This window comes from Rhinolophus sinicus, chromosome 4 (genome assembly GCF_057876585.1).
Source record: "Rhinolophus sinicus isolate RSI-liver-muscle chromosome 4, RSI-T2T, whole genome shotgun sequence".
Taxonomy (NCBI): domain Eukaryota; kingdom Metazoa; phylum Chordata; class Mammalia; order Chiroptera; family Rhinolophidae; genus Rhinolophus; species Rhinolophus sinicus.
In genome coordinates, this window is record NC_142504.1 from 8,347,741 (window position 1) to 8,375,250 (window position 27,510).

The following is a 27,510-nucleotide window of genomic DNA, read 5'->3' on the forward strand; positions in this document are numbered from 1 at the left end:
ATGCAGCCCCTTCATCACTTGACCCACGAGCCACTTCTGGGTCAACTCCACAAGTGCGCTCTTTCCACGGGGACCTGAAAAAAAATGCTGGATGACGTGCCATCCTTGTTTAAACATTCTTATCAGGCTGAGGAAGATACAAAGCAAACAAGGAGGTATTTCCTCAGCCTCCACACCAGCTAATCATTAGCTGCTTTCGCAGAGTCGAGGGTAATGACATGCACTCCTGTCAACAGAATGGTTGTTGCTGGTTCTGTTAGCCTCTCCTCCACGTTTCCCAGTCCCTCGTCACGTTTCCTGAACAAGGGGGTTAAAAATAAGCAAAGGGGGAAAAGCCTCTCAGGGGCAATGAAACTTTTTTTTTTTTTTTTTTCAAGGGCAATTATAGAATGGAGAATAGGGGGAGTTGAAGATTTCGTGGAGAGGAAAGTTAGGTCAGGACAGGGAGGTTGGTGCAAAGAACCCTTGCATTACTATTCTGCGCCCCTACATGGCCACCAACATCGTCACTGTCCTGGTCATCCTTTATTTCTGCCCTTTAGGGACATTTCCAAAGGTTCTCTTCTTCTCCAAAAGTCTTTGGACGCCAGGACTCTTAATGTTAGGTGGGAGTTAAGACTGTGATTGTAATTTTGTGCTTTTTTTCCCCCCTCCTCTTTAAATTGAGGCTTGTGTCCTGATATAAACCCAAGCTCATTATAGGTTAATTTGTAAAGCAGAGAAACAGAAACACTTAAGTAGAATAACTCTGCTAATGTTTTTGGTGGATTTCCTTATAAGCTGTTTCCCATGGATTTTATTCATATATGTATATCTGTCTACTCATATGGACACAAACACTTTTGTGTTCTGCTTTTCCCACTTGTAATTGTGCCACATTATTACAAATTCTTCTAGCTCACTTCACAGCCACCAACCATGCTGTCGTGGGGATACAGCACACCTTCCCCTGATAGCGGATTTTCATTGGTTGGAAGGAATTTTTGCCTTTTTGAGGGTCATTTCATTTCACTATAAACATCCTAAAAATCTCCTAACAACATAGCAATAAGACTTCAGCATTCTACCCTCACCTGCTCGAAATGATTTCATCCACAGGTTTAAAAAAAAATCCTAAATAACTTAGAGTTTTAAATGATAATGTCTTTGTTTCTGAAAGTAAATCAGGAGGTTTTTGTTTTTTAAATATATGTACCTGTGATAAACAAATGGCCACACAGGGGCCTAGAAAGTGAATGATCAAAGAGACTCACTGAGCCCCTGAAACATAAGAACAGAAAGGAAGCGACTTTCTTTTTTTTTTTTAAATCTCTGGCCTGGGAGATGAGAGTCTTCATAAACAGTTTAATTTCTTTCACCTCCAGATAAACAATTTTCACTTTTATTTTTTTCCCTCTAGCTTTGTTTCTAATAAAATGTCTTTCTAGAGAATTTGTTCTGTATTTGTGAGGACCCTCAGGTGTGTGCAAATGGCCGGGGACCGCCAAGCGAGGCCGCGGCGGGAATGTCCACTTTCTGCTCTGGAGCCCAGCCTCAGGGCAGTTTCACCCATCCTTTCACCCGGATTTCTCCTCTGTGCTGGAGACCTTCCCATATCCTGAATGCCCAAGTGGGGTCCTGTTCGTTACTGAAGGGTGTGGTTAAGCACATAGACTCTAAACAAAGGCTGCCTGATCCAAACATCCAAACTGTGGGTCTGCCATTTACCAAGAGTTTTGACTTTGAGCAAATGACTGACCTGTTGCATGCCTCAGTTTCCTCACCTGTAATGGGATAAAAATCTCTCATGCCTCACTAGTTGATATTTCTAAAGCAGACGGCACGGGGCTTAGTACACAGCAAGTCTCCGGTGTGGTCTTGTGGCTGTTATACAGACTGGGGCCACTCCCCCAGGACAGGGCCTCAGAGAGAGGATCCCTGCCTTCAGTTTCCCACACCTGATGGCACAATTCCCCAAACACACCAGCTCAGGAAGTGGGCAGGAGTCGGGGTTGGAGCTAAGAGCCAACACATTGAATGCTGGGAGGTAGAACCCTAAAATACAACCCTGCAGATACGCATAGAGAGATGGGAAACTGTAGTTGTTAATATTCTTCTCTTGTGAGAAGGAGAATGGATTCATCCAATCTCTCAATAAAAACTCAACAAGCACCAACCATGTGGGTATTCTAGGCTAGGCTCTGGGGGTGAGGAGCAGGGGGGTGGAGATGTGGGCACAAGTATTTCTTTTTTTTATTATAGTCATGGTACCTTTATTGAAATCACTCTAATGCCAGGTACTTAACACATACGAGTCCATTTCATTCTCACAATTGCCCTCTAAGGTGGGTATTATGATGATCCTTATGTGAAAGGGGAGAAAACAGAGGCACACAGAGGTCACTTAACCTGCCCAAGATCACACAGCCAGCAAGGGGCAGAGCCAGCCTTGAAACAGGCAGTCTGGCTCCAGAACTGATGCTCTGCCTTCTTTTGTCTCTGTGGGCACAGTTATTAATCAAATAATCATGCAAACGTACAACTGCAACTGGGATTGCTCTAAAAAGGAGCCCGGGGGCATCCGTCACTCTCCACTCCCGGGGGTGAGGGGAGAGTGACCTAGTCAAGGAAGGCTTCCCAGAAGAGGTGATGCTTAGCTCAGAACTCAAGGATGAGAAGTAGTTAATCAGGCAAAGAGGAGAAGAGAGCAATCCAGGCAGCAGGGACAGCATGTGCAAAGGGCCTGTGGTGGGACAGAGCACGGAGGATTTGTAGGACAGAAAGGTCAGTGTGGCTGCAACACAGATGGTGAGGGGCAGAATAGTGAGATGAGCTTAAAGGGATGGACAGAGACCTGGCCATGCGGGCCCTGCGGGCCCTGAAAGGACTTTGTTCCTTATCCTACGAGCAATCCTAAAATCAATGAACAATAGATCGCATTTTGAAAAGGCCGTAGGGCTTCCTTGTAGAGCGCGGGTTGGAGAAGAGCCAGAGTGGCTGCGAACATTCCAGTTTGAGTGCAGTAAGAGATGAGGGTGGCATGACTATAAGGAGAGAAGTACACAGATTTGAGCGATAATCAGGAAATAAGCAAACGTGGCTCAAAAGCACTGAAAGCCGGTACTCAAACAAATGGTAGTATGTCAGTATTCACAGCAGCATTGTTCACAAGAGCCAAGAGATGGAAACAACTCAAATGTCCATCAACTGATAAACAGATGAACACAATGTGTTACATCCATACAAAGGAATAGTGTGGAACCACAAAAAGGAATGATGTACCAATACCTGCTACCACATAGATGAACCTCGAAATATTATATGAGTGAAAAAGCCACACACCAAAAGCCATGTATCATATGATTCCATCAATATAAAACATCCAGGACAGGCAAATCCATACAGATAGAAAGTAGACTGTGGTTGCCAGGTGCTAGGGGGAGGGAGGAATAGGGAATTGAGTGCTTATCATCTGTGCGTTTTTTACAGATAATAAAAAATGTCTTGGAACGAGATAGAGGTGTTGCATGCCACTGTGAAGGTACTAAATGCCACAATTACTCACTTTCCAATGGACTCTAAAATGGTTAATTTTATGCTACGTGAATTTTATGTCAATCACTAAAAAATTGACTTGGGCAGTGGAATAGATGTTTAAAATAAAGCAGAGGAACCACTCTAGTCACTCAACAAACACCAGGTGCTCCAGCTGTGAGGTTCGGCTTTTCTCATGGGGAGCAGGGAGTGAGTGACACCTGCTTGGAGATGCAGCCTCCAGACAGTTTATTCCAGGGTTCTCTCCACATTGTCACTGAGCATCTAGAAAAGGAGTGAACGGCCCCGTCATTTTTGGAATGTAGGCTTTTTGAAGCTCAGAAACGACAGGTTGGGGAAAACAAAACAAGTACTTCTTCCCAAATTAGGCACTAACCTTGTGAGTAATGACTGAAACTAATTAATCTATGTGGAAGCAGGTCTGAAAGTAGCAATGACTTTTGGAGGATTTTGTGGCTAGTTTTTGAAGAGTGTAGAAAAGTTGCAGGCAGAGTGAAGCACCCTCCTCAGAGCAGAAACACTGGTTGGCCACACCATGGTTGGCCCCAAATATGCCATTCCATGGATCCTAATGGTTTTATGTCGCTCGAGAAACGTGACAACACTCAAGGCTGAGAAGGCAGTTTCATTTGGCGCTTCTTGATGAAATGCTGAACCAAATGTTCAGCAGGACGGCTCAACCATAGATGTTACATTTTACTTGTAAGCACAAAGGCTGCCCCAAGCTCGTAAGATGATAATAACTTATTTCCTAAGACAAACCATGGTGATTTAGCCAACCACAGCTCTTCCTTTTCTAGAATCTTCTTCCCTCTTTGATATTTTCAGGTGAAGAGCCTCAAAGAATAGGTAAGGTGAGTACAGATAGGGGAAAGACTGTCTCTAAACAGTACAATTTATTACTAAGAGCATTTTTACCCATGAGGTTTCAGATATGGCAACGGAAAGGGTAGGCACAGGGAGGACAGAAAGAGAGCCAACACAATCGGGAAGGAAACAATTGTTTAGATACTTAAATCCAAAGGAAATGATTTAGGAGTGGAACAAAGCCAGCAGTTTACACTAGCTCCCATCCTTACCCTCCCACATGAACACCCACATATTTTTTTGAACTGCAGAGAGAGATCTCCTCGGCCCGTAAACATCACTTCCCTCTTAGACTCACTCTAGACTATTGGGTTCACAGCACTTTCCCTACGCGATTCTGTGAAGAACCCTGAGTCATTTAGGAGCCATCAAACGAAACAGAATCAGTACTTATGGACCCTGAGGGACCTTGCTCCATTTGCCATTTTCCTTATAACACGCCAGCCTTCAGTGATTCTAAATGGTATTGATGTAGCCTGCTTTCCTCGGCAGCACTCATCACAAACGGGTAGATTCATGACGTATTTTATGTTGATTTGCATTATGCCAAAGCCTAGTCTTTAAAGCCTGCATAGTTCATATTTGATTTCAGGGCAAACCACATAAATTTGATTGTTCTTTTCTGTGTGGGCAGCAAGGGATGGAGAGACCCACAATTTTTAATTCATAGACACTTGGTGTCAGCAAGAACTATATACCAAGGTGGCAGTTCATGAAAACAGCATTGTCATTTGGGAGAATGTCCTGAGACTCATCGCTTCTGAATTTTCTGTGCTAGTAGGAGAACTGGAAAGCCAATCCCCAAACCATATTTTCTTTCTTTTTTTTTTTTTTTTTTTTTGTAGCTTAAAGCAACACAAATTTATCCTCTTATAGTTCTGGAGACCAGAAGTCCAAAATGAGTCTAAAGGGACTAAAATCAAGGTGTCTGCTGGGCTTGGTTCTTCTGGAGGTTCCAGCAGAGAACACCACTCTAGCATCTTCCACTTTTAGAGGCTGCTGACATTCCAGACTCCTGGCTCCCAGCCTCACTCAAATCTCTGCTTCCGTGGTCATATCCCTTTCTCCTCTACTGTAGCCCCCCAAAAACGATTGTTGAGTCAACCTCCCTTCCCATGACATTTTTGGCCAGAGGTACTTAAAAATAGCCCAACTGCCTCATGTTCGTTTCGCAGGCTTTTCGAGCCCCTTCCAAGACAGGCAGTGGGTGGAGCAAAATCAGACTAGCTAGAGAGAAAAGACGTGTTACAAAATCCAGCCGCGCACCAGGCAGGGGGCATGTCATGGCCACCACGGCAGTGCCCGCAGCACACAAGAACTCTGTATTAGGGAATCAGAACCACAGCAGCGTTCAGTTACCAGAATGCTCAGCCCATGCCAAGCACCACTGCAGGCTCTTTATACAGGGCACCCGATGTGAGAGCCATCATCCCCACTGGAGAAACGGGGAACGTAGGGCCGGAGGGATTAAGATCGCCCAGAGAGCACGTGGCTGAGTCAGGACCCAAATCCCTGTGTGTCTGACCCCATTATGCCACTCGGCGTCCTGCCGAAGCCACTACCAGGAGGGCAGTAATAAGACCAAAAGTGTGTCAGAAGAGTTACTCTGGTAACGATGTAAATGAGGGCTCAAACCGCAAAATTAGATGACAGAGACCGAATAGTCATTTAATGTTTTAATTTTTCTCTCTGCTTTCAAATGTTCTAGAAATTTCACTTCCAGCCATAGTATAGTTACTGATTAATTGGCCTGATTCATGTAGAAGATATGCACATGTGTACACACACACACACACTTCATCCTTTTTCATAAATAAAAGCTGATTAAGTGCTATTACTAAATATATTAATCATCCAAAAACAACATAAAAAATTGTCCCTGCCACATCCTGAAATTATGGATGTAAAAATACCTGTTTCTTCTTCCCCTCTTACAAATACAGCCACCCGAACTAAGTGTGTGACAAGTCTGGGTCATGAGGAGGAAAATGAACTGTTGATAGGTAGCAATTTATTCCTCAGCTAGGGTTGCAGCCAGGTGGAGACCGAGGGAAGACCAAGCTTGCCTGACAGGGAAGATTGGCAATAACACAAAACCACAGTCTCACAATTTTATAATCCAGGGAAGAGGCTGTAATGCTCCCCCAGGAACTACTGCAAATGTTGGGATTTAGGCACAACCTCATGACTTGTCCCCTTCCCTTCCTATGCTATGGGTCTTGCCTTAGTCCTGGGCACTTCTGAGCCCTATGGTTTCCCAGAACTGAACCCATCGAAAGACGCTCTGTGACTCAATCAGAATTTTATAGAGCATCTTGAATAAATCTCATGACTGGCCACTTGCACAGGAAGCCACTGACAGGTAATTAGGAAGGTGGGTAATTTTAGAGGAACTCAAATATGGGGAGCTGCTTTTGTTCTACATGGCTGTTTTTTTCTACCTAATTAATGGTGCATGTGAAAATGAGTCTGTATTTCATGGACAAAAGTTTGGTGGGACCGGCTTAGGGCAAGGGAAGGAGTGGGGTTGCAGCACAGGTAAGAGTGCCACAGGGAAATCAAATCTAGGATCTAGAAAGGGGTCTTGGATTATGTTTTTGAGGCCTGTCAGTACACTTTTCTGCATTTCTACAAAGATAGATCAAAATCTCTGAGAGCAAGTTGGACGCTTTCCCAGAAGCATAGACTCTCGTTAAGACCCAAAGTCACTATTTCAATGCCACCCAAACAATACTTTATCACCTGCAGGAACTACCCATGATAAACGGGTAGCCAGCAATTTGATAGATCTCTCCATTGAACTAATTTTGTTAAAGCAAGTCTTAATGACCAGCTCCATCGGGATAATTGTAACTGCTAAGAACATCAGCATAAATGTTTTTAGCAACTGCGCCAAACAGTTTTATCGGCCTGCCCTTCCGTTTCACTTAAAATGGCAAATTAGCCCAAACTTTGCTGAATACAAAGTCATGATCTCAAGAAATGAATGAATTCATTCATGAAAAGTCTCAGAATTCTCTAAAAAAGTGAACTGCAAGTTCTCTCAGTACCAACTCATTGTTAACATTTCCTGATTATGGAAATGTTATGGCATTTGAGGGTGGAGCAAATATGACAGGAAATTGCATATAACTCCTGTCACCATGGCTATGTGGACGTTTGTATGAGGTGGTGATTACATGCAACCATTTTAAAGGGAATGCAATGAGTTGGGCACATTTTCTGTCTGCTAAAAAGCAAAACAAAGTCAAGAGACAAGCAGGCAGAAGAGAAAAGTGCTTAGATTATACCTAAGGATAAGCAGAGCCTTTCCAGGACTGGAAAGTCCCAGAGCACGCCCTCTTCCCCTCTTCCAAGCCAATAAATGGTCTAGGACAGCAGTTTTCAGATATTTTTGACCATGACTCATAGCAATAAATAATTTTTATATGGCAATCTGGTATATTTGTCTGCCTACCAACTACTGTGTTTCCCTGAAAACAAGATCTAACCGGAAAATAAGCCCTAGCATGATTTTTTTCAGGATGCTCATAATATAACATAAGCCCTACCGTATTTCCCCAAAAATAAGACCGGGTCTTATATTAATTTTTGCTCCAAAAGATGTATTAGAGCTTATTTCATATTATGAGCATCGTGAAAAATCATGCTACTACTTGTTTTCCAGTTAGGTCTTATTTTTGGGGAAACACGGTATGTATGTATGCATGCGTATATGTATGTATCCATTTACCATCCATCTATCTATCCACGCATCAAAAGTGCAAGAATTTGTTGCTAGCAGACCTTCCTTATGAGAAATATTAAAGAAAGTTCTTCAGGCTGAAAACAAGTGACCCTCCCAATTTGAATCATTATGAAAAAAATGAAAAGAACCAGTAAAGGTAGTTATGTAATTATCAAAGACAGTATAAATGCATCTATTTTCTACTATTCATGTTGTATAAAACAATATGTATACAGTTGTACTGTTGGGCCTATAACATAAAGAAACGTAATATAGTTGAGAACAGCACAAAGGACCTGGGTAGGAGTAAAGACGGACAGTATTGTATTAAGAAAATGATGCCAAATGGTAACTTGAATCCACAGGAACAAATGAGGAAAACCAGAAGTGGTAAATAGGAAGGTTAATGCAACTAACTTTATACATATATACTTGCTGTCCTTTCTTCCCTCTTCTCCTTTAAAAGACATAAAAGTATATAAAGTAATGATTTTACTTTGTAGTATACATAACAATGTAGAGTTAAGTCTGTAGCAAAGATGTAATATGTGTAAAAACAGCACGAAAAGAGAAAAGAGGGAATAGCATACATAGGAGTTATATTTGTATATCTCATTGAAATTTAAGTTAGTATATATCTGATAAATAAAGATGTATGTGGTAAACTCTAGAGCAACGACTAAGAAAATAACTCAAAAAGCATAGTGAAAATATCATTATGGAAATTAAAATGCTACATTAGAAAATATTTACTTAATGCAAAAGAAAGCAGTGAAAAAGGAACCAAAAAAAGACATAGAAAACACAAAGTAAAATGGCAGATGTAAATCAACTATGTAAATAATAACATAAAGTGTGAATGGATTAAACAAGCCAATCAAAATATAGAGACTGTCAAACTGAGTAAAAAACAATATCTAACTATACGCTGTGTACAGGAGATACACTTTAGATTCAAAGATACAAGTAGGTTGAAAGTAAAAAGATGGAACAAGATTTATCATGCAAACAGCAACCATAAGGAATCTGGATTGGCTATATTAATATTAAAAAACAGACTTTAAAACAAAAAGCATTAGTAGAGATGAAGAAGGACATTTTATAATAATAAAAGGGTTAATTAGAAATACATAACCATTATAAATATATATGCACCTAATAACATAACTCCAAAATACATGAAGCAAAAACTGACAGAACTGAAAAAAGAAACAGATAATTTAACAATAGTTAGAGACTTTAATACCCCACTTTCAATAATGGATAGAACAACTAAACAGAAAATAACAGGAAATCAAAGACTTAAACAACAACATAACACAGCATACATTTATAAAATACTCCACTCAACAAAAGAATACATATTCTTCTCAAGTACACATGGAACATTCTCCAGAATAGACTATGTGTTGTTAATCCATGAAACAAGCCTCAATACATTTAAAAGTATTGAAGTCAAGTAAAATATGTTCTCTGACCACAATGAAATGGAATAAAATTAGAAATTAATAACATAAAGCATTTTGGGAAATTCACAAATAAGTGGAAATTAAACAACACATTTGTAAATAACCAATGGGTCAAAGAAGAAATCACAGAGGAAATCTAAAAACATTTTGAAATGAATGAAAAGGAAAATGCAACAGGCCATTACTTATGAAATTCATCTAAAGCAGTGTTTAGAGGGAAATCTATAGCTATAGATGCTTATATTAGTACAGAAGAAAGATCTCAAATCAGTAACCTAAGCTTTCACTTTAAGACACTGGAAAAAGAAGCACAAACTAAACTCAAAGCAAGAAGGAAAGAAGGAAAGATTAGAACAGAAATGAATGAAGTAGAGGATAAAAACAACAGAGAAAATCAATGAAACTAAACGTTCTTTGAAAAGCTCAACAACAACAAAAGGTGAAAACTTTAAGTAGACTAACCAAGAAAAAAAAAGACAGAGAGAAAAGACTCATAATATCCCCCCAAAGACCTCCTTCCTGAGCTCTAGCAGCCACACAGACTGGGGACTTCCATTAGGGAAAAGCCACACAGACATGGATCTCAGCCAGTGTTGGCTCCTTCTTTTGAGGGTTGACACCTCTCTAGTTTCTGCTTGCCTTCTGTTGCTCTCAAGTGCCTTCCAATAATTGTCTGCATTTTACCCAGAGTTTGTAATTGTTATTTGAGGGAAGATTATTCTGGTATAAGCTACTCTGCCATTACCAGAACTGGAATCCCCGGGTGCCCTCTCAAAGGGGAAAGAGGGTATCTCAAGGAGAGAGGGCGTCAGTGCAGGAAAAGTTTTAACATGGACAGCTGATGTTTATTTCATGAGCTAGACAACTTCAGAAAACGAGCCCATCACTTATGAGCTATCAGAATAGCCCAGCAAAACTCTCTCTAGTTGATGGTGATATGATTCTTAGCAAACATGGAGAGGGGTGACTCTTCCAGGCCCCCTCGACCTTGAAGTCTGAATAAAACGACCTTTCTGGTCTTATAATAAGCTTTGCCTTACCTCTTCCTGAGCTTGCAATCCATATAGATAATGTACAATTTCTCTTCTTTTCCTCTATAAATCCAGAATCAATTAAGAGACTAAGAAGTAACAAAACTTTCAGAGTAGGAAGACAAAGTAATCAAACCACCAAGAACAGCCATCACAGACAGAAGCTAGCAGTTGATTCAGGTTTCTCAAGCAGTACAACTGACCTAGAAAAAACAAGTTCCAGGCATGATTTCTTTCCTTTTCCCATTCCTAAGCTCTTAGCATTGTATCAAAATGGCTTCAAAATTTTTTTAAAGCTATATTTTCAACATAAATTCTTTATGTATTCATCATAAAAACAGAAATAGATACAGGAATTACCAAAAAATGGATAATCGCATGAACAATTTTTAAATTCTACATAAAATTATTTCATCATTTCTAATGATAGAAAGCAAAAATAATTTTTTTTGATAAAAATTCTTTGGATTAGGTTAGACATTGGCCTCAGGTAAACTATAATTTATTAGATTAACGGGGATAGGGGCTGGGCTCCTAAGAGTTAAGGAGAGTTGAGGAAACACGAAGACTGGTCATGTCAGGTGAGATTTACATTCATGAAAACTATGAGTACAAGAAAGAAGAGAAATAGGACAACAGCAAAAAGTAGGACAAGTAGTGACATATATTAGGAGACCTAAATATGTCTGAAGTTACCACTGATGGATACGATGCTAGGAAGAAAGAAGTAAAGAATGGGAGTGTAGGTACTCTATCAACCAGATGGTCCCCTCAGGATAAATAATCTGGGATCAAACCATAAATCCCAGAAAGTAACTGAAGGGACGCAGTGTTGTCTAAAATCCGACTGGACGCTGACCACATGAAGGACCCTCCCGATGACCCTGGGCTAAAAGTCTCACAGGGAAGGGTTGACTTATCCTACGCTGAGCGACATTTCCTCACTAGGCTACCATTGTGTAGATAAGATATCTCAACATTCCTGGGGTGGAGAAATGAACCCCACCGTCTCCAAGGCCCAGAGGTGTGAACCTGTGGGGATCCATGGAGAAGCTTCAAGACCATATAAATTTCACCTGGGTGTACAAGTACAAATACACGTGTGCACTTTCACATTTTTCTGGGATGAGGGCAGATAGCTCTCACCTGATACTTAAAAAGTTGATTCCAGGAATAGTAACTCAATGATAAAGACAATTTTCAATGAAAAAAGTTACCTAATTATGTTGTTGGGTTTTTTGTTTTTTGTTTTCCATATTTCCTAGATGCTATGAGAACATTAGGTTAGGGATTCCCCCCCCCCCCCCAGACAACTTATCACTCTTGTATTTAAATAAGCATAAATAAGCATAATTGCTCATTTTCCTCGACAATTACGTGAGCTCCATAAGGGTGAGAATGATAACCATCTTGGTCACTGCTGTATGTGTCTTCCAGGCTAGCACCATGCCTGACACAAGGAAGTAATAAATATTGATTGAAAGACTACATGTTGTAATCACATGCTTATTCTCCCTCTTTGTAAATATGTTAATGTATTATCTAATGCAGTATAAATATTACACAAGGCTGAACGACTTATTAACTACCCACTGGGACATCTACCAGATTATTGAACCCTCCCTTCTCAGTAAGCAGTCAACTGCCTTCAATTGTTCCCAACTAGGAAGCATGCTGTAGTGTGCTTATTATTTTCCATTTTTATGGACCGTTTCCTTCAGATACACTCCCAGGAATAGAATCACTGGTCAAAGGGTAGGGGCCTCTCAAAGGCGGATGAATTACGCTGCCCAAGAGCTTATGAATGGGCAGCGCCAACCCCTCCCCAGCAATGAATGGGGACATTGGTTTTTATCACCACTTCAACATTACATATTATTGTTTTCAAAACGTTGCTCATGTAATACATTTAAAATGAGCCCTCGTTGTTTAATTTGCTTATCGCTGAGAGCTGAGAAAGCTGAAGAGCATTTAAAAGTCCTATTTTGGGGCTCTACTTTATGTTCACGTAAAATAAAAGCTTTTCATAAAAAGAGACAGGTCGTGGCAGCCCTTAAATATACATGGTGTCTCATGATGCTTTTGAAAGAATAAAGAGAAAATGCATATTTCTCTCTTTTTTAAATGAACTGTGAAGCCTGGCCCATAATTCACCACGATGCTCCATGTGGGGGCAGCTGAGGTGCTTGGGGAGACCCCAGCCAAGAGGTGAGGCCCAAGCGTGCAGTTTGCCGAGTGGAGCTGGTGACTAGTTGACTGTGAGTAGTGACCCTGTAGGCCCGGCTGGTCTCCAAACAGGGATTGAGCTCCACAGGGGCCCCCATTTCTGCTTTCTGGTCCCTTCAAGGAAGGGATTTAGCTAGGAACGTGATTATAACGAGTTTAACCATGATTAAACACTGATCTGGCTCAATCCACTAAAAAAACAACAAAACAAACAAACAAAAAAAACTAACAGATGCATGAATACTGACCACTCAAGATGGCATTCAATTAAGCTCAGCGTACGTGAAGGACTAAGCATGGGAGAAGAGCAAACCAAAGGAGCGGAAGAATCTCTTTCTGCTATTTTAAAATGAACACAGAATGCTGTTCTTTAAAAGGCATTTTTAAGTACTTAGCTAAGATTCCTGAAGCAATTCCTTTGGACTCTGAGCTTCCATGAAGGGTGTGTCTGCTGCATGTTCTCCATCCTTTCACAGGTTCTCACTGGCTCTCTTCCCAGGCCCGTGGACCCCTGCAGCCCTCCCCCCAGCGCGAGGCCCTCCTCTCCCGGATGCGCCCAGGGCAGGGTCCACGTCTGCAGCCCTCAGGCTCCTACTGCTCCTCCTCCAACCCCAGCCCACATTCTGTTTCCCCGGCTGCACCAAACGGTGCTCTGGAGATGAACAGCACGTGCCCAGGTCTGTTTCACCACAAGTCATGCTGCTGGAAGACCTGGGTTTCAGTTCTCTATCGCCTGGACCAGGGACTGACCTCTGGGTCTGCTCCCACCCCTGGAATATGCAGAGGTAGAAGGACCCACCCAGTCTGCTCCAGCTGAAGTCTCCATTAAAGGAGGTCATGGAAGACAGGCAGCGGCCGCACTGCAGGGGCCCCAGCGTGGCGCCCCCTGGAGTCGTCCTGGTTCAACCAGCACACCTGCTGTGGGCCCTGCGTGAGGGGACACTTCAACTCCTCCAGCCTCCGCGTCCTCTCTGCCAAATGACAGGGCTGATTTGATGATTTGAAAAGTCTCCCCCGCCTCTGACATTCTGGGATCCTACATGTGCCATTCAAATGTATTTGTCTCACTTTATCCGCCTTGATATATAGCGCAATTTAGGCACACAGTAAGCACTCAACTGTCATACAAACTAAATTAACTGGAAGCCCAAATCATAGTGAAACACACTCCCAAACCATGTCATTACAGAGCTGGAGCACACGTATGAGCACATATGTATGTCTAGAACACACCATCACCAATGACAGGTGCAAGCACTCAGCATCCTTAGGTTATCCGTACACACCGATGTCACAGTTATTTACCTCCTATTTCCTTCTGAAACCCCCCCAAAGCTATGAACTTCTGATTCCAACATTGCCCAGCACTAGCTGGAAGAGTCCCGGACGAGCTACTGTGTGCCAGCGCCAAGTTCAGTTTTTCTAGTCCCACGCTTGCTGGTGAAATGTATATACACTGTATCTCACACATACAGCACCAAAGCAGGTCTCAGAGGTTACCTGCTCCATCTCTAGGAAAAACATGGACGAAGAATTGGACTTCAAAGCTGAAATTCTGGGAAGAAGATCTAGCAGCAGCAGGCATGAGAGACTGGCTGACATTTTGTCCTAGACAATTTGGCAAATGGGGCGAAGGGAGGTAATGCCTTTTTTTTTTTTTTTATCATCCTCTAATGGGAACAAATCAATGTCAAGTTGGGCTTCTCAAGAGAAAAGGAGAAAGATATCAATGATGATGGTGACGACGACGACAGCAGGAGCTCATAAGCAGTTGTGGGGAGAATGTCACGTAGCTACTGTTGCTTACTAGATACATAACCTCTTTTATTTCATACATTATGTCACTTATTCCTCATTTAAAAATCCTAGTGAAGTAGGTATCATTGAGACACTACCAGCCCCCACCACACATTAAAAAGAAACTGAAGCTGGTCAGTGACTTTCCCAAAGAAGCCTCCCAGCTAGACAATGGCAGCGTAGATTCAAGCCCAGTCTGTTCGCCCACAGAGCCCGGTTTCTAGAGGGTGGAGTATGGATGCAGCCGGCTGGTGATTAACAGCTGAGTCATCACCTGGGGAGAGCGGGACGGGGTAGGACAGTCCATGGCTATGAGTTGGGCAGGTCTAGGGTTGGGTCAGCCCATGCTCTGACCTCTGCTCCTTCCAGGGACAAGGTGACCTCCAGCTGGAGTCAATGACCAAACAAGCTATTGTTTGCAGCTTTGCAGGAAGCTGTTTGAAAGGGTCATTGAAAAATGATCTTAATAAATCAAGCTGTACCAATATTTTTATTTCCTTCCATGCAATGCCACGTTTAAAGGCATTAGTTGGGCCTGTTTATAAAGCCTGGGAAACAAGTCTGTGTGACTTAAGTTCAGAGAAAAACAAAAGCGTTCCCCTCTTAAAGCAAAGAGAACAGTCAGGTGGTCTAAGCCCTTCTCAGAGCAAGTTCTTGCTCTCAGCACCTAATGGATGTTTGACAGAAAAGCCCATCAAACCTAAAACACGTTTTCAGAGGAAAGTCACATTTCCTGGCATTTATGCATGTTACGTCATCTTTTCATGGTTCTACAGGTTTTTAAAAACAAGAAATTGGTAGAAAGACTTAAGATTACTAACTATATAGTTTATAGTTTATTTTTTTAAATAAATGATAAATCACTGTCACTTGTCTGGGAAATGGTTTTATATAGTGTCAGTGGAGAAGAGAAATCTAGACACCTGACTCCCCAAGTGTCCCCAACCTCCACCCCGATCTATTGCACCTGAATTAAGACAGTGTTTGAAGAGGTGAAAACTGGGACCTTACTGATGAATGTATTGGGCATATGTTCACTATTAATCTATGTATGTCCACTGGGCACATGTTCACCATTCACCTCTCCCCAGAAAGCATGTTTGATGGTGAGTAGGGCAGATAAAACATGGAGGCCTCAAACCCAGGAAGGACCGCTGGAGCAAGGAAGCAGAGAAAAACATTAGAAAACAGAGTACGTAAAGGAGAATGTCCCCCTCTTTACAATGTGATGTAGGATCAACTGTGAAAATGAAGCGCAAGAGTTTTAGGGGGAAGGAACCACACAGAGCAGTTTTATGGATGAAGAAAAGGGTCCAGGCTTCCGAGGAAGGTCCTCTGCCGGGCCCAACAGCCAAACAGGTGAGGCTGGGGGGAGACCATGGCTCTCCTACAACAGGGCCTCCTCCGGCTGCCTCTGTGCTTCAGGAGCCAGGAAAGCCTCAGCTCTTCCAAAATTGGACAGGCTCTCTACCTAAATCCAGGGAGAGTGCAAGTCAGGCCAACGGCTGGCAAAGTTAAACTAAAATACTAAGGTCATTATAACAATGCCCAATACCAGGGAGAAAAAGCACTGAAAGTCTTATTATCCAGGAGACCCCAAACCACTGCTGCTTCTTTTCAGTCTTTTATATTAAATAGTTTTACATAATTTGAATATTTTACTGATCAGATTTAACCTGCAATTGTACCTGGGAAAGGAAATGACACTTCCGAATAGCTTACAAGAGAAAGGCATGTGCCAGGTGCCCACGCTTGAGACTGTCGGAAAGTGACCAGTCCCCCAGTGTCGGGTTGTAGGAGTTCAGTAATTGCAAAACCCAAAGGCGTGTTGCCATTTGAAGCCCAGCTGCAAAGAGAATCAAAGAGATTGGAGATTTGCAGGCTATGTGTCTAACTGAGGCCATTCCTTGCTGGCAGTACCTATTAAATCAAATGAGACTATTTTTCTTAATGAAAGGAAGAAGCAGGCAAACTAAAGATTAAAAACTGGGCTCTTACAAGTAGAATGATAGTGTTTACTTGTTCTCGTTTGATGCCAGAAAGAAAAGGAGGTTAATTGACCACAAAAGCAAAAGGCTGACCCCTCACAGGTTCTCTCTGAGGATGGACTAGTCAGCAGTAGTGATGGTGATAATGCTTGGGCTTCAGTGCACAGAAATCACCAGGGGTCTTGTCAGAACGCAGTCTGATATTGGGGGGGGGGGGGGTCAGGGTGGGACCCGAGATTCTGCATTTCTAACAAGCTTCCAATGCTGCTGGGCTGCAGGCCACACGTTGAGTAGCAAAGCTCTCCAGTTTGCCAAGAGCTTTCCATGATGGTTCTCTCATCCAGGTGCATGAGAATCTGTAAGTCATGAGGCTCTCATAACTGGAGCACAAAACAGTACTGCGCCAGGCAATACACCACGTGTCACTCCAAATGCAAGTGGCTACTGAGCTTGTGGCGACAAGTTGCTTCTGGACTTTTCTGGAAATGTTTGCTACTTGCCTGGCACATAGAAAGCTCAACAAAGGCCTGTAGTGTGTAGTGTGAGTGAATGAATGAATGAATGCACAAATGAAAGGAGGAAGAAGGAAACTGAGCACACTTGCCTCCCCGCTGGTCCCTGTGCCCTTTTAGACCATCTTGGAAAGCTCTACTGGTCACATATGGAGATAGGGGAACAATACAAAACCATCATCAGACTTGGAGAGAAAGAGGGAGGAGGGAGAGGAGGACGGGGAAATAACACGCGCAGCAGCTAACTTCTGGGGCTCACTCAGCTCCTGGCATAGCATTAAGCCTTGTACATCAATCGTCTACTTAATCTTTTCTAACCCTCTGTAGTTTGGGGTTTATAAAGAACCCCACTCTATGTAGTCTAGGAAACTGAGCACAGAGAGGATTAGTAACCCTAAATAACCCAGTTAGGAAGGGGGAGGCAGGCTCCAAACCCAGGCTGTCTGAGCCCCACCCCACGGCAGCGGCCTTCTCTGCTGGATCCCAAAGCAGTCAGTATCCCCACATTGGCTTAACTGTGCGGCCTCCCCAAATCTGATATTAACACAGCTCTAAAGACCTAATCGATATTTCTGGTGCCTGTGTTTTAATTATACTGATATATCTTAGCACATGGGCTCCACGTAGTCACCAGTTTTGTCTGATGGTTTTTTTTAATTGAGAAGTAAAACAGCTCTAGTTTTGTTCTCTTCTGTACCCAGAAGAGAATTGTTTATGGAGAAGTAACTTTTCTAAAGTTTTAAGACCATACAGAGAATCTTCATATACTGCTGGACCTAGTGTGTTTTAATGGCTGGGTGTGTATTAAGAATTAATATACGTAATTAAGAATTAATATGATTCAAGTGCTTTGGCATTTAAAAAGCCCTTCCACTGCACTAACTCATTTGGTTCTCATGTCGCTTGTTGGAGGTCAGTCCACCCTCGTTTTACCCGTAATGGAAATGAGGCTGATGGACGTTAAATTCAGAGCCAGACCTCAGACCTCTCCTTCCCCTCATGTCACGGCTTGATGCCTAAAAACTTAATTTGCTTTAGTGCCAACCAGCAGTTTGACCACTAATTCAAACATTTTTAATTCTATAAATAATAGCACATGAGTGGTTAGAATGCTAAGCTTTCTAACCATTTTCTTTTATGTTAATGTTACAGATTCTAATTAATACCCATAGTTACATACTCAGGAAAAGTCCTGAGCTACCCAGGGGAGCAGCTGAGTATGAGCTGGGGGGCCCGTGGGTGGCACTTGGGAGCCTGGCCTCCTTGGCACCTGCCCAGGCTGCTTTGCTGAGCCCACCCTCACCTCACACACAGAACTTGAACCTACAACCAGCCAAGGATGCCAGCTGTATGTTTGACTTGAACATAGAAAGCTGAGACACACTGCATATCTCTTTCAACGCATAGTGAAAACATCCATTTGAGGTGGGAAAGGAATTTCCCAATCCTCAGAAGTAGCTTAAAAAGGGTCTCAAATTCATGACCTTGACTATGAATGAGAAAAAGCACTAATTTTGAAAATGGAATGACGGAGTTGACTTCCTGAACTCCGCCACTTAGTTCATTTTCCTCAGGCAAGTTATGTAACTTTGCTGGGCCTCAATTCTATCATCCATTAGCCCAGACAATAACGCACATGAGCAGAGGTGGCGTGAAGTGGCTGGCACGGAATCTGACATGTGGGCAGTGTGCAGTGTCTGGAGGCAGAGAGCCTGGTCCTGTGCATGGCCCACAGCAGGGCAATCCACTCCTTTCACACAATCCTGAAGAGCCAAGCAAGGCAGGCTCTGCAAATGTTCACAGCACATGAGCAATGTGGGCAGTTCTGACTAAAATTCTCATGGTTCACTGTTAAGAATACAAAACAGACCAACTTTGCAGTAAGTGCTGTCGCTGGTGACAGGCAGTTGAATTTTTCTGGTGTGTGGCACTCTGCTAGTCTCAGTTTGTGAATGTGGGGTAGGAAGAACAAAATATTTACCTTTTCCAGGGCCTCTCTGTCAAGCAGTTCTTGCACAGCTAGAAGCTTGATGCTGTAAGAAAAAATTAAAACCACATTTGAGAAAAAACCATTTCATGTCACCAAGCATTATACAAGTCACAAGAACAAGTCTGAAATTTCAGCCTGCATTTCTGCAGCACCTCCCATCTTAAGGTGACCTTTGGTTTGAATTGAAACGACCATTTCAGAACTATTAAAAACGTTTCTAAATTGTAAAAGTGATTTATTTTACGGTATTAGCCAGCAGTTCCACTTTGGGGCATATACTCAAAAGAGCTGAAAACATGGACTCGAACAGATATTTGCACACTCATGCTCCCAGCAGTTTTATTCACAATAACCAAAAGGTGGGAACAACTAACACATCCACCAGTGGATGAATGGACAAATAAAATATGGTACATCCATACAACAGAACAGTATTCACCCTTAAAAAGAAAGAAATTCTGGCATGTACTACAACATGGATGAACCTTGAGGACATTAAGAAATGAAATGAGCTAAATGAAGCAAGCCAGACACTGTATGATTCCACTTATATGAGGTACCTCATATAGACAAATTCATAGACAGAAAGTAAAATGGTGGTTCCCAGGTGCTGGGGGAGGGAGGAATGGGGAGTTAGTGTTTAATGGGGACAAAATTCTAGAGCCGGATGGTGGTGACGGTTGCACAACAATGTGAATGTATTTAATGCCATGGAATTGTACATTTATAAATAGTTAAAATTAGAATAAACTTTACACTATGTACATTTCACCACACAAAAAAATTCTCAAAGTAGTTGATCGCTGCTTCATGTAAGGAATTTGAATTCCAAGGACTATAAAGAATAAAACAGTTGCCCATGTTCAGTATTATTCTCCCCCTGATGTCTCTGATGATGACAAGCAAAGAGCTAAAAGCACTGGTGACCGGGGGCCTGCTCAGCTGCACATCGATGGAGCCCTACTGTGCGCAGGTGGCCAAGGGTACACGGTGACGATGCCATGCTCCCTGCCCATCAGGAGTTCACAGTCAGACCAGAATAGGACATACACTATGTCCAACGGCCCAGTCGAGGCTCAGAGAGGAGCCTGGCCTGGCAGAGGTCAGAGAAGGCTTCCTGAAGAAGGGACCAGGTTAGCCTTGCCAAGGGGAGGGGGTCGGGGACAAAGGTGACCCACAGGGGGGACATCACAGGCAAAGGCACCAAGGGCAGAAAGAGGGTGTCAGGGGGACACAACATCAGTTTCCAGTTTGGGGCCAGAGCCTAGACTGCAGCCAGCAACTGAGCTGAGAGAGTTCGGATGTGGATGCAGGTTTTCCAGGAGAGGTATTTTCCCCTTTGTGACAAGTGGCTCTGCAGTGTTCACAGAACAGACACGATGAGCAGGCAGCCAAGGCCGGACTCCTCAGCATACAGGAGGAAGCAGCAGAGTTCAGCGAGGTTGTTCAGGGAGGGGGTCAGCTATTGTTGGGGTCACCAAGCCCCCTTTTTCCCAGCTAATCTGCTTATGGTCACTGGTCACTGTGCCAATGTCCCCACCAATCAACACGGGCTCTCTGGAGCAGAAATGGGCCCCCCTGTACCACACAGGGGGTTACTCTCAGGATAAGGCACACCTTAATTTACAAATTCTTCAAAATCTCTCTATACAATTCAGCAAGACTCTCCAACCAAATGCAATGATTTACTTAAAAGCAACCCCAGGAAGTGCAATAAAAGTTTTAAAGGCTTATAAGAAACCACCACCATCGCCAACAACAATTTAGCAAACATCAGGGCTAATGGACAGGACGCTGGGCATTGCCTCTGCTTTAATCACGTTGACTTTCCTTTGTCCCTTGGATACGTTTGCTTTTGTCATTTCTCTGACTGGGAAGGCTCTTCCTCAAGATCTTTACAACATGGAGCCTGACTCAGTGCATCATTCCAGTGTAAATGCAAATGCTGTCTCCTCCAAGCAGCGTCCCTGGTCACCATGTTTTACTTTTTTCAGGGCATTTACTGGCATCTTAAAGCATTTATTTGTTGGGGTGCTTTAGTCTGATTCCTTCCAACCAGCATGGAAGCTCCTCGAGGCTGGGGGCTCACGGGTCTCCCCACATACATTTGCAGTGCCTGTACCTGACATGTGGAAAGCACTCAAGGACTAATACTGCCCTCCTGGCAGGGCCCAGAGGCCTACAGGCCAGGTCACTATGCTAGCGCACCCCTTCCAGCTTGGATAGGTAAAATCAATGGCAATGCCTCAGTTTCTCCATCTGAAAAAGAATGCCTCAAATGAGATGACTGAGGGTGTTCTCCTTCGGTGGCAGGTGCTATGTGTATTTGTACAAATGCCTGCCATTAATGGGATGTGTCTGGTGGCAGGGCAAAGCTATTGGCCACTCAGCACATTCTTATTCTCAAACACATGAGTCTAGATTCCAGGTTACCAATTTGGACAGCAATTTATATGCTAAGGTGTTTCCAGATGTTTCAGAAGCTTAAATTGCTTCTGAAATAAGCACTGGAAAGTATTTATACTTTTTAAATAGTCTCTCGTTTATGCTCCTTTCCATGATCATAAAGTCCAATTTAGGATCAGATATCAGATATCAACAGGTTAGAGAAAAGGTTTGAACACTGTTAAGATATTCAATTCTCTTTTTCTCCTTATTTGCAGAGACACGACATTCAAACCACTTTAGAACATAAGCAGAAAACCAACAATGTCGGGCAACGAATGAAATGCTATTAAAACCACTTCAGTTGACTCTAATTTAGGTCAAAAACTAAAGGATGCTATTCCTTGCTCTCACCACTTTAATTTCCTCTTGAACGGGGATGGCAAATGCTTAACACATATATTGCTACTCTCCAACCTTCTCCATCTCTTTCTGTGGAAATTTCCCCCTTTTCACTCAGACACACCTTCAGAATCTTCTTCAGCACTCGAGTGAGCCACAATCAATCTGTTGGAGTCGGCGTGTGACATCAAACTGATTGGCTGTCTGCTCTAAAACCAATACCAAATAGTGTTAAATGTGTGTACGTGTGGGAGGGGGCCATGGGGGGCAGGGGGGAGGGCAGAAAGAAGAGATAATCTTATACTACTAAAACCCAGCAGCTCAAGGTAAGATTGTCTCAGGGGCCGGGGGAGAAACGATAGGAAAGATGGAGAGAAGGTGACAGGACACTCAAGTCTACGTAGCTCGAGTTTCCAAATGGAAATCACGCCTTTTAATAAGAAGCTACTGCTGCAGCTGCTCACCACATTGGATTTCTTCGGGAAGCTGTGCTGTTTTCGTCCTAAGGGTGGCAGTCTCTGGGAGTATGCGAGACATTTCCGGTTATATAACCATCCTAATGTTATTTCTTACCTTGAGAACCTCTTCACGTTCCAAGTATTTATTTCGGTATTTATGCTATCAGATTCTTCTAGCACATCAGATACTCCCTGGGAGGAAATTTCATCCATGAAGGAGCAACAAACCCACTTACTGAATCCTCCATTTGATACCTCTAACTTCTTACGCTGGAAAGTAATCTCATTTTCCATTTTCCATTTTGTTCCTCCTCCTCTCTCTTCCTTCCTCCTTCCTCCTCTCCTTCCCTCCTTTTGCTAATTCCACAAACACACACTGAATCCCTCCTATATGTCAGAAACTGTGCCAGGCACAGGGGGAGCAAAGATAAATGCAATAGCATCCCTGCTCTCAAGGGTCTCCCAGGGGCGAGGACGATGCTTGGGCATAAGCCAGGGGTCTGTCTGTGTCTCCCTGAGGCCTTCCCAGGTTCCGACGTGGACCAGCACAGCTGGGCTTGTAGGGCGTGTCTGTCACGTGGCCTAATGCTTGGTGGGCACCTCTGAAAACAACAGGGTTCCCATCAGATGGCAGCTGCAATGAGCTGCAATTTCTTTTTCTGCACTCAACTGTGAGAAGAGAGGCAAATCAGATAGAAACAGCTGCTAGCAGTGACATGGAGAAAAATGGCAATTGCAAGGGAAAGTTCTAAAGTCAAGGTAGGCAATGCTTAGAAAGATCTAGAATGCGTGCAATTAATGTTTGCTAGATAAGCTTCAAGAAGGTAAGGTGCTTGAGGGCAGATAGTGTCAACTGGATAGTGTCTGCCACGGTGAGGTCTGTAACAGAATTAGAAGTGGAAATAGGGCTATTGCCAGGCGGACGCTGACAGCAGGGAAGAAAGGAAGCAAAGTTGAAGAAACGGAAGATGAAGGGCATACTGGGCATAGTATAAGGCTGCAGATAAATGAACCTCGGGGTCAGGAAAACACAGTGGAGCTCAGCCTCTGGACGTGAGCGGGTACACACAACTGGGAAGAGAGGAGAAGCTTCTAGGGAAGGTGCAGCTTTATTCAGACGCCCTCTACAGCATCTCATCCTGTCACCACCAAACACACGCCTGAATCTCACTCTTCCCTTCCAGAGTGAAGTGTTGAATTAGTGCCGTGGCACCACAACAATCTATGTGGAATTTAATTTGGGCAACTGTTCTTGGCAGGTTTGAAAGACCCGGTCTGCAAAACAGTGGGCAGGAAGCTTCTCTGATGACAGTGCCATGGGTTTTGTTCTATTCAGGTTTTCAACCTCTGGAATCAATTACAGAAATTTCCATTTCTTAGTGATTTCTTAGAAAATTGTCCACTCCATTCAGATGTCTAAATTTTGAGCACAGGATTGTGTGAGCAATCACTTTTAACTTAAAAACCTCTGCTTCTGAGGTTATGCCCCCTCCTTCCTCATTCTTTAATGGAAGTAGATTTTTTTTCTCTCATTTTAAAAATTAGATTTGTGAGAAATCAGTGTGCTTTGTTGGTCTTCTGAAAAAATTCGCACCAGGATTTATCAAGTCTACCATCTTTTTCTAATTTATTCAGGTCAACATTTATCTTCATTAATTCTTTTCTCCAACTTTCCATTGTTTTCTTTAGTTTCTCTGTTCGTCTTCTTGAGTTGGATATTCATTTATTGAAATGATTTCTTGTATATAAAGCCATAATTTTTTCTCTAAGTAAACACAGTCTTTGTTTCAAATTTCATTGTGTGGTCTTCTTCTTACTTTCTACCTTGTGTGTGGCTGCCGTTTGGTTCTTTCATTGGAACTCCACAGTATTTGGATTATATTTTTCCATCTCTAAGTATTTGGGTTTTAAATGTTATTTTTTAAAAAATAATTCTAGTATACCGTGGTTCAAGGAAGTACCCTGCACAGTTTCTGCTTTTAAAAATCTGCGGGTACTTTTTGGGGTCTACTTTATGACGAGTTTTGCTCTTCTATTTCCCAGTATATGGGCACTTCAAGAACTTGTTTTTGGATCTCCCAGTGTTTACCTTTAAGCTTTTCACCTTGGTGTAGGGATTAGGGAAAGGGTCTGCAAAGTTCAGGCTGTACCGCCTACTGAGGCAGGGTCTTAAGGAAGCTTTAGAACACATGAAGAGGTGGGTGGGAAGGGATCTGACATCCACCCCTGTGGCCTTGAGCAGAGATGACCAAGGAAAGTATTTAGCCCAATGTTTAGCTAGAGAACGGAAGCCTGAGACGTCGCTGGAGGCAAAAAAGGACAAAACTGCCGCTGCCCTACTTCAGGCACATCAGGAGAAGGCAGGGTTCTTTGGACAAGACAATAATGCTGGGAAAATAGAGGAAGACCCAATATGAGATGGATTGACTCCATAAAAGAAGCTGTCGGCACGAGGCCACAGCAGCTGAGCAGGGCTGTTGGGACAGGACACTGTGGTCGTCCCTCATTCACAGGGTCACCAGGAGTCGGAGCCCACTCAGCAACATGTAACACACACAAACCACCATCCATGGTGCATACTGGTACTCATATTATTTGGAGCCTTTCTTTAGCCATTAACACTTCTTCAAAGATTGGCATAGAGAAGGAAACAACTTTTTCGGTAGGTACCAACCTATTTCAGACAAGCAGCATAACAAACCTTTATTTCCTTTTCCCTTTCTGATCTCCCTTAACAATACTCCAGGGCTCGATCCATAAAACAGTCACATTGCTGTCTTCCCATTACTATTGCTTATGAACAATGTGTGACATCTGTATTTGTTTGGTCACCAGATTTATAATAATAACTTATTGCGCTCTACTATTACTGATTCCAGGGCCTATGCTACCTATTCTTCAGCTCTGCGTGGCTTTACCTTTTAAGCTTCTGCAACATATCTTTAAAATAAATTTTTAAAAAGGGACATGTTTGTATACTTTCCGATGCCCTTGCATATCTAAGAATGTTTTTTTGATTGCCTTCCTATGCAAAATACCACACAGTTGAGTATAAAATTGTTGGGTTACAACAGAACCGCTAAAACTTTGTAGATGGTTCGTAAATTTACCCGACAATCAGAACTTTCAATGTTTTAGGTTCCCTGACCCCACATCTAGGTAGAGGTGATATGGGACCTGGGAATATATCTGAATTGAAAAAAAAAAAAAAAAGGACATTTCCAGGTGTTTTAACCTTCTGACAGGTTCTATAGATTCAGGCGCTTTGTTACAGAGAATAAGTCTAAAGTCAACTTGCTTTTTGTTCCTCTTGTCTCTGTTTGGGTGCTTGTGAAATATTTTTCTCTCCCTTTACACTTGTTATTCTACATTCTTCCCAGGATATTCCCAGATGTGGGTCTCTTCTCCCTGAGTTTGTTCAAATGTGATGAGTTAGCCCTTTATATTCATATAGTCTCTTGTCAGGTTAGGGAAGTGTTTGCTGCCCGATCGCTGATCCCAATAATCACCAACTCCACTAAGCTGAATGTGGGCTGACTGTTCTGTCTTCCACATCTACAACCTTCTCTTGTTTTTATCTTTCTTCCTTGTATCTTTCAGAAGCATTTCTCATGGTTTTTTCCGCCATTCACACCACTGATTTGATACTCCATAGCATTTGTGTTAGTTTCCTGTCACAGCTCTAACCAATTATCACAAACTTGGTGACTTAACACAACAGAAATGTATTCTTTCATGGTCCTGGAGGCCAGAAGTCTGCAATCAGTATCAGAAGGCCAAAATCAAGGTGTTGGAATGGTCACCATCCCTCTAGAGGTTCTAGAGAAGAATCTGTTCTCTGTCTCTTTCAGCTTCTGGTGGCTGCCCGCATTCCTTGGCTTGTGGCCACATCATTCCCATATCTGCCTCCGTGGTCACATTGCTATCTCTTCTGTTGTCAAATCTCCCGCTGCCCATTTCTTATTAGGATACTTATTAATGCATTTAGGAACCGCGGGATGGAGAATAACCTCTCCGTCTCTCAAGATCCTTAACTTAATCACATCTGCAAAGTTGGGTGTCTTTTTTCTTTTTTCTCTTTTTCTTTCTTTTTCTTTTTCTTTTTTTTTTTTGTACCACGTAAGGTAACATTCACAGTTCCCAGGGATTAGGATGTGGATATCCTTTGAGGCCATTATTCAGCCTACCACAAATTAATACTCTTCCATACTCTTGCTAATTTCGATTTTAGTTCTCCTCTAGGATTTTGTTTCCAAAAACCTTCTCTTATTTAATCCATCTCCTTTTAAAAATTTTCTTTCAGTTGCCCTCCTATCAACCCTTTGTTCTTTAAAGTTTTCTGTTCCTGTTCCAGGGTGGCCAGGCCTTTTTGTAGTATGCTGAGGATTCCAAGCATTTTTCCCCAAATTCCTTTCTCCGTCCTGCTATAGATGATTTCCCAAAAGTAGACACTGCTTCTGGGTCTTCTGCAGCTCTTGCCTTTACCTCATTCTGCAGGATTTCCCCCACAAACTCTTTTTTTTTTCTTTTCGTCTTTATTCATTCTTGAACAAGGAAAAGTTTGTCCAGACCAAAGACTTCCAACAGACATTATGAGTGGACTGACAGTGATTTCATTTTCTGCCCACCTGTGTAAAAATGGAGTGCCTTCCCATATCGGCTGTGGGGTGGGGGTGGACAGGGCGAAGGGCACCACTTCCAGCAAAGTCAGAACCTTCACTCTAGTGAGGTTCACCTTCTCCTCTAAGACTTTCAACCAACTCAAGACAGAAAGCATCCTATTTCCCAGCATGCACAGCAACCAGGACACCCAACTTGTAGCATTTTGCTTTTGGGGAGTAAACTGACTAGAAGGCACTGAATTGTGCCAGTTTACCCCATGTCCCATCTGGTTACATTCCAGTGTTTCCTTATTCTACTTGGATAAATGAAAAAACAAAGAAAGGAGGAAGGGGATGTGTTAGCAAGGACCCAAGTCTGAGGTCAGTAACTGAAGGTAGAAAAGGAAGGTCAACCAGGTGGAAAGTGCTTCAGGGATGTGAGTCAGGAACCCACAATGGGGAAGGTATAAATTGCTTTCAGGAGGGATGTTGGTGGTGGGAAGGGAGGGTCTCCTCTTCGTGA

At 42.7% G+C, this 27,510-nt stretch overlaps 1 protein-coding gene across 2 annotated transcripts in view; it reads right to left on the minus strand.

The window, feature by feature from the left end:
• The window catches only part of EEPD1 (endonuclease/exonuclease/phosphatase family domain containing 1), a 95,547-nt gene that overhangs the window by 18,618 nt on the left and 49,419 nt on the right, over positions 1-27,510 (minus strand). For both annotated transcript variants that reach the window (XM_074340999.2, XM_019726319.3), the window contains exon 3: positions 19,133-19,184. In XM_074340999.2, the coding sequence (XP_074197100.2) occupies positions 19,133-19,184 (52 nt within the window). The remainder of the gene's footprint in view (positions 1-19,132; positions 19,185-27,510) is intronic.